The sequence below is a fragment of the Triticum aestivum genome, chromosome 6D, assembly GCF_018294505.1.
Source record: "Triticum aestivum cultivar Chinese Spring chromosome 6D, IWGSC CS RefSeq v2.1, whole genome shotgun sequence".
Taxonomy (NCBI): domain Eukaryota; kingdom Viridiplantae; phylum Streptophyta; class Magnoliopsida; order Poales; family Poaceae; genus Triticum; species Triticum aestivum.
This window is the reverse complement of record NC_057811.1, coordinates 54,982,858-54,990,753: the sequence shown is the minus strand read 5'-3', so window position 1 is coordinate 54,990,753 and position 7,896 is coordinate 54,982,858. Positions and strand designations below refer to the sequence as shown.

Sequence of the window (7,896 nt, the reverse complement as noted above, 5' to 3'; positions counted from 1 at the left end):
GTCTGAACACGCGTAGCCTCTCAGCGTCTCGACCTGAAGCCTTTCACTAAGCTTGTGGACTATCTCCCTGACTTGGATGGATGACACGATATGTTGGAGTGATTGTCAATATTTGACAATGTGTCCATTTAGTCCATACTTTCTGTATTACAGAACTTTGAGTTATGCACGACGAAACTTTATTTGTGATGTAATTAAACCGTCCTGCTCGACTAGCGAAGATCACTCTAGTTAGGGAATTTTGGCTACGATGAACTTTGTTATTTATGCTTATGATATGTTGCTTCTATTTTTGCCAAGTTTGTCTCTTTCTGTTGCTCAACTATATATGTTGCATATCATCGACTCATGTGACGATGCAGGTGCATAGATCATCGATGGTGAAGAAAGGCTACGCCAGGAGTATACGACGAGTGACCGAAGTGTCAGACCCAGGTGTACCGGTTTCCGGTTTCCGAGCGACAGCCAGTAGTTAGTTTAGGTTCACGCTAGTGCCAGAGAGGGATACGAACTCATGTACTGCATAGTTCCAGTCTCACTCATAGTGATAGCTCTTCTCGCGTATATCATTGTTTAGATGGATGACGATGTAGTTGCAAGTAATCAAGACTTGTATCGCTATTTTCGAGATGATGACGAGAGATCACTTTGTGTTGGATGATGATTATGATGATGACATGATTTGATGAGACTATTTGTATGTATATGCTATGACTACATTTGTATGTGTTTGATATGCTAAAGATTATTGTATAAAGCCTGTTCAAATACAAAACAAATATGCAGAAAAAAAACAGAAACTAATAAAACTAGCAGTAGCGAGGGGAATAAAGTTAGCAGTAGCGCTCTCTTACCAGTAGCGCGTCCTAGTTAAAAGCGCTGCAGCTATTAGCAGCAGCACGTTGCACTAAAGCTCGCTGCTGCTAGCCATGTGTAGCAGTAGCGTGGGACAACATGCGCTGCTGATACATGTTAGCTGTAGCACCTTATCAGTACCGCGGCACCCCGTGCTACTGCTAGGCAAAATACCCGCACTACTGCTAGGCTTTTCCCTAGTAGTGGAATTTTCTAAAATACTCTTTTTTTTCTAGTGAGCCCATCAAATACTTTTTATTTATATATAAATAAATTAGTTGGGTCAAAGGAAGGGAGGTCTGATAAGATGAACTATACAAGAAGATGAGGGACATCGGCTAGGAGCTTGAAATGTAGTGCTGATGGCGAATAACATAATAGTTCATTCAGCAATGCCGAGGTAACATTTTGTGACTGGTACAACTTGACCAATATCCCTCCATTTTACTACTATTCAATCATCAACTTACGACTATTTTTATTCTTTGGCTTGCATCATGGGAGTTAGATTAGTGCTTGGTACTGCTGCTTTTGTTTCCTCTTGTGTGGCAATGTACAATTAAGGCTTTACAATGTGCAACGCTAAGTTGTGCATCCAATCTATTTGTGTTATGAACAACTTATTCGCATGTCAATATTTGGTAGCTCTAGAGGTGAAAGGTTCATGTGTAAACGTTATAATGTACACAATGTAACCTCTAGATGCATGCTCTCTTTTGAGAAAGAGAGAACTGGTAGGCCCTCCCTTGTCATTTGCATTGACTTTAAGAGGTAATGCCCATTTGATGGAAAAGTTAGAAATGATCAGGATGTCATATTCAAGGTTGTGATAGTATATGGTAACAGAGGCCATGATATACTTATTTCAAGAAATGCTCCTTGACTCTTCCCTTTGATCTTCACATCACTTGTTTTTCTTCTTATGTCATGTAATAACTCTTAGGATCACCGCATATATATATTGGTGTAATTCATGATGATTCGGTAGCTAAACATTAGAGATGTTACTTGTGAGAGGAATAAAAGTAGATATACAAATATCTAATACTGTATCATGATATTCAAATGTTGATGCACCTGCAACCTTTTTCCGACTACATCTCGGTAAGAGAAAGATCATAAATCAATCGTAAAACTTGATATGACATTAAAATGTTATGGGACATGTTTTTTCTCATTGGATTTATGTTTCCTCCAAAATTATCGATTTCTTGCCCATATTTTCAGAAGTATTTAACCAGGAAGTGTTAACAGCAGCTGAAAGATCATCTATTATCCATGTATATGTGGTCTTATTTTTGTAGAAGCCCAAGAAGACAATGGTACATTGTCAACAGTGCCATTGGCTTGGAAGACTACAACATTGGTGAAAATATAAGGGTGATGCATTGTCGTCATATTATGTCGTTCTCACATTTCATCAGCAGTTTGTAAAAATGTTCGTCATGTCTTACTTTGGGATTGAGGAACTCTAATAATATGTAAAGATAGCCATTGATGGCTTATGTGTACTACTGTTTGTGGAAAGTCATTGTTGTCAGAAATTCAGAAATCAAATGGTTTTAGATCATATGAAGGTAATGGTTATCTTAGCAGATAGGAAAGATTTGCTCTTTTCTTATTGCTTTGATCTTTTGCTTCCCTTCTGCAAGATACCTAACAATTATTATATTTATTTGTTTTGTGTGTGCGTTCTTTCTTCTTCATTAGAATTTGACTTGGTGGGTTATTCATACTATGATTTATGTAAGGTTTGTTCATTGGTGGGATACATTTAGGTGTAATTGCTTAATAAGTTTCATATGTATGGTTGACAAGGCCATCTCTAGAAATTGGAGGCAAGGGAGTAAAATGGAAAATTGGTCCTAGAATTGGAAGATTTTAATCAAAGAAATTTCCTTATTTTTAGAAATGGTTGCTAAAATTAAACTACTCCAGTTTATAACCAAGAAAAAGTAATGATTCATATGGAACATGGATATTAGGCCTAGAAAAGATAAAGAAAAGAAATAATTTGGGTGGTTAAGGCTCATGTGAACTGAAAATTGGCAAGAGCAAGTTAATTGGGATAATAGTTATTGTTTATTACTTTCTAGTGGTACAATATCGAAGCCACAGAACAACATCACACATTGGAGCTATATGCTCAATGAAGGGAGGCAGCCACAAACCAAACATGTGCACGCTAAAAGGGCAAGAGGAAAGGAGAAAAAAATTGGTGTTCGTCGTGCTTTGGACTTTATTTCCATTCATGGCTTTGTCAAGGCCAAAAACACAACGGGTTTTTTTCATATTGAAAAGAGAGGGGAATTGCCTGACACGTGACAACCACTTCACTAGCCAATAATCGTGTGCTGAGCAACACATCCCGTGACAGCTGTGACTGACCCAAATTATTTTGGCATGAATAAAATAATATTATTGCCTTTCAATCTGTCAATAAACTATACAATAGCTACTAGAAAATGTTAAGAAAATGCCAAAAGTAGGTGTGCGTTACAAGTAACGGCTTAATAAAATACCTACAACTATTGGCAATATAGTCCCTCAATTCCGAACGCCCCTGCTCTCCATGGCATCTCCCCCTCCCACCCATGGCCATGGTCCAATCCCCGACGATACCCAAGCCTTTGATGTTGGTGACTTCTACACCTCCCCACCTCTCGACGACCAGGGCACTAAGGACTTCATGGTAAGATGTAACCCCGCCTTAGCTCCTCTATATGATGATCCTTAATCGGGACTTCAGTTGGTTGGGGAAATCGATTCTTTACCTAATAGATCGTTCCTTTTGGTAGATCTGTATTGTCTATGTAAGAACATGCAAATATGTAGATGTTTATGCATGTTCTTGGGGGTAGGGGTACTATTTGATCTTCTTCCAGATTGCAATTTTGCCTAGCCGGTTTTTTAGTTCTTTATAGATTGGTTATTTATCAGTTGCCAGGAAATCACAATTGGGCCAGTCTATTTCATGTTGGATGGGTGGGGGATTTCCCCCATCGAGGCCGATCTAGGACCTTGATGGAGACGATGACGAGGGTTGATTGGTATGGGTGGGGGGGAAGCCTTTTGCTTCCACTTCGATTAGGTAAGTGTGGATCTCGAGAAGGGAGGGGTCGGATAGGACCTTGCTGGTTGCGCGACATGGGAGAGAAACATGGGCGGCGGGGCAAGGGGAGGAGTCGTGCACTCTGTTCGCCTGATCCATATAACGACTGAAGGTAGACGAAAAAATCTAGTTGTTCATTTCTGATCCGATGCCTCAAATCCAATGGGATCAAATGATTTTTTAATTGGACCATAGGCCGGCCCATTTTATATATATGAAGAAGGTTGTTTTGAACTTATTTCTCTAATTGATCAAATTTTTGTAATGTAGCTTATTATAGGCTTGCAAATGTGGGACCTTGAGAGTACCCTCCGACCATCCTTAGTTCAACCAAATGAACTAAGGTTTTATATTCACACTACTTTTGAATTTTTAGTTCATTTGATTGGACTAAAGGTATTAAATTTGCATGACTAGTTTCTTACATGATCTAAAAACTACAAATGTTTGAAATCATTTGCCTCTGATGTTGACCTCTACATGTTTTTTCTTCAATCACCTTAGTATTTTCTTAAAAATTATTGTTGGCACTTCTTTCTTCGGCTTTACCTAACCATAGTTTTTTTCTAGCTGAGCCAATTTTCATACTAGAGTTTTAAGGTGTTGTGAAAAATAAAAATCTTCTGTAATATGTACATACTTAATTCTGATCCAACCTGCCATTGCTTGATCATGTACATGAAAAAATGTCACTTTATCAACATATTTTATTTCACATAACACTCACTAGGTTTCCCATCTAAAAGAAAGAGGACAGACTATAGTGAGTAGCTCATTCAAGTTAGGCAATTGCACAAGAAAATTATAAGACCATTATTCCTTACTAGTTCTACATGGACATGATCATATTTTCTCTCTTTGGCATGTACCTTCTTTTAAAAAACATGTTAGCTTAATTAGTTCTAGTTACAACAAAATAGATGGTACTGATTTTACTGCATGCTTTTGCTACTGTCACCAAGTTCAAGAAGCATAATTTATATTTGATTAATATGAAGTGTGAGGCTAGATAATATTGTCTACTAGTTTATTTTTGATATAATGGGTTGTTTTATTAGTTTCCTGCTCAAATCTAACGATTCGTTGTTTCCTTTGGTATAATAGTAGTTCCGGGAGCATGTTCACTACAATTTTATATACTCTGCTAAACTATTAATCAGATGTCTTGTCTTCTATTGTAGACTTGCATGATGGAGGTTGCACAGTTTGGACCTTGGTCAGATCTTCCGCCAGAACTCTTGGGCCTTGTCCTTAAGCGCCTCCCTTCTTTAGCCGACCGTGTTCGCCTTAGAGCAGTTTGTCACCCATGGCGCTCCAATAGTATATTGCACACCCTTACCCTCCCATTCCCCTGGCTCACCCTCCCCGATGGAACCTTCCTCAGCATATCAGGAAACGAGGTTCACCGCATGCCTCTACCGCATGGTACTCGATGGCATGGCTCAATTGACAAGAAATTATTACTCTTGAGTAGTGATGGATTATGTTCATTGTTGGACCCTTCCTCAAAGACGACACTGGAGCTTCCTAATCTGGTCACCATTTGGCAAAGCGAGATAGATGATCGTACTGAACGGACTCATGTACCAGTTTCCTATAAGTTGGTGGAGCCCTCACACATGGACTCATCACAGAAGTTCGTTGTTGCTGCACCGATCCCTGACAAAGGTTATTCCCCTAATCTTTCTATCATCCAACCGCCTGCTGCATCTTACACATTCAAGGGTGTACGTGATTGGGACCGACATATATTACTGGACTTTGCATTCTTCCATGGAAGGTTCTACGTGGTGTCTGAGTTTTACAAGCTTTTCACCATTGATTTTGGCGAGAACCTTTGTGGTGGTCCTAACATCAAATGCGTAATTGACACTATTGGCGATTATCTTCGATCACCTCTGTACTTTTGTCAGAAGAATGTGTGTGGATTATTGTTGTATTTAGTTGAATGTGGTAATAAACTACTGATGGTGCAACGATTTACACACTGCTCACAGTCCTCACAGGGTTTCAGTAATGACCACACTGGTGGATTTATGGTCCTTGAGGCGGACTTGCGCACCAACCCCGCTCGGTGGAGAATGGTAAGTGATCTGGGTGGTCATGCACTCTTTCTTGGCAGGCAAAGCTCCAAGGCTGTGCCTGCAGGAGAATGCAGTGGATCCCAAGAGGATTGCATTTACTTCATCTGCGACTATCCTTGTCCAAAGTATTCCACAAATCCTCTTCATGATGCTGTCATATACAACATGAGAAACGGGATGATCATGCCATTGCATTCAGGAAGTGCTGCAGTACCGCAGCGCCAAGCTGGCCAGTGGGGTCTCACATGGTTTTTTCCTCCTAAAGTTGCATGATCAAGCCCAACATTGCATGTTGATCTTTGTGATCAACCAACCTGCCTGGGTTCTTCTCCTATACCTTGCTATAGTACTTATGATGGTGTGCACTTTCAACTTTCAAGTCTTGTGGTGATCTTAATGGGATTGTGTCATCGAATGCTTAAGTCTTTCATTGTGGAAAATTTGAATTTTTCTCTTTGTGGCATGTATGTGTTTAAGTCTTCCGTGGTGGTAACTTGTTTTATGACCAACCCAGGATGATTTTTTAAGCTCTCTAATCAGCCAACATGTATGGGTCCTGCCTATGTTTTATCCTACTGATATGTTGTTGTATGATCTCAATTAGTACTAGATCATGATTGGCGTGTGTTGGAGTGCCCATCTATTTTGGCAATAAAATGGTAGGAATTTCTATAAATGCAATAAAAAGAAAAATTGTATCGTAATTGAGAAGATCAAATAGTCAAACAAAAGTTGTTTCATAGAAATTTGTGTATACTATGTACATGTCCATTTGTAGCTCATGGTAATTTCAAATGAAAAGGTCAAAAAATAATTAACCACCACCGGACTACTTTGAACATACTTATGGCAATAGCTCTCAATTTAACATAAAGAACACCACCTGACTACTATGAACATACTTAAAAATACATCTAAATGCTAAATAGGCTTGATCAAGGAGCAACAGCTAGCCTTCACTCAGTCGAATAATTGCATTAACCTGTACAATAATATGCATGAAACCTTAAGAGTTATACCTTAGTAATTAGCTAAACATCAATGTACGAATTAACTCTATGAAAGGCGCTCCATAGGAACTATGCTTTCTGTGAGTGGCGTAGTACACACTTCATGACATGTCAAATAGCTGCCGAATTTAATTTCCAACCGCGAATAACTTTATAAGAAGAAAAACATGGATTTGTGCACCTTTGATGAGTGATCATCATAATTATTCTTATGTTTCAGAAAATCATACATGATTATTCTTATGTTTCAGAAAATCAAAGGTATATTTAAATGCTTCATCTTTGGTTTCTGATGTCTAGATTGACTTATGTTTTCCGGTGTGTCTTGAAACAGTCCATGTGAAGATGTGTACAACATATTAGCTAAAATCATTTGTACAATCCAAAAGACAAATAAATTATTAAATAGAGGGCAAAACTTACATGTAATTAAACTGCAAAAAGTTACAGAAATAAAGTAGACAATATGTGCAAGAATCCATGCAATGTTTTGGTGGCAAATCTAAACTGAAAAGGAAATACATAAGCATTGCATGACTAGTCGGCAGATCAAGACATATATTATATTCATTACAATCCTTCTTGGATTGGTATTTTGTTCAACACCTACAGGGTTGCAAGCTACACTACTTCTACGGATGATTCATAAGCATATGAACATCACATGAAGAGAAACAGGCATATGGTGCAAGCATACACATATAGTATCTACTGAAGGGCCTTTTTTGGCAAGAAAGCTTCTGAAGAGCCTAAGTTTTTCTAAATCTCTAATAATGGGTAGACATGACATTTACACTTTAAAGCATAATTAAGAGACTATAGTACTGCATGGTAA

The 7,896-nt window shown here is 38.5% G+C and overlaps 1 protein-coding gene across 1 annotated transcript; it reads left to right on the top strand.

The window, feature by feature from the left end:
• The first annotated feature begins 3,419 nt into the window (after positions 1 to 3,419).
• LOC123141055 (uncharacterized) lies at positions 3,420 to 6,607 on the top strand. The gene is made up of 2 exons (XM_044560294.1): positions 3,420 to 3,547; positions 5,149 to 6,607. Exons 1-2 carry the CDS (start codon positions 3,428 to 3,430, stop codon positions 6,322 to 6,324), a joined length of 1,296 nt encoding a protein of 431 aa, XP_044416229.1. The 5' UTR covers positions 3,420 to 3,427; the 3' UTR covers positions 6,325 to 6,607.
• The last annotated feature ends 1,289 nt before the right edge of the window (positions 6,608 to 7,896 follow it).

Coding starts and splice junctions, on each gene's coding strand:
- LOC123141055 (XM_044560294.1), top strand. CDS start 3,428: ATGGCATCTCCCCCTCCCACCCATGGCCATGGTCCAATCCCCGACGAT. Junction 3,548..5,148: donor AGGGCACTAAGGACTTCATG/GTAAGATGTAAC, acceptor CTTCTATTGTAG/ACTTGCATGATGGAGGTTGC.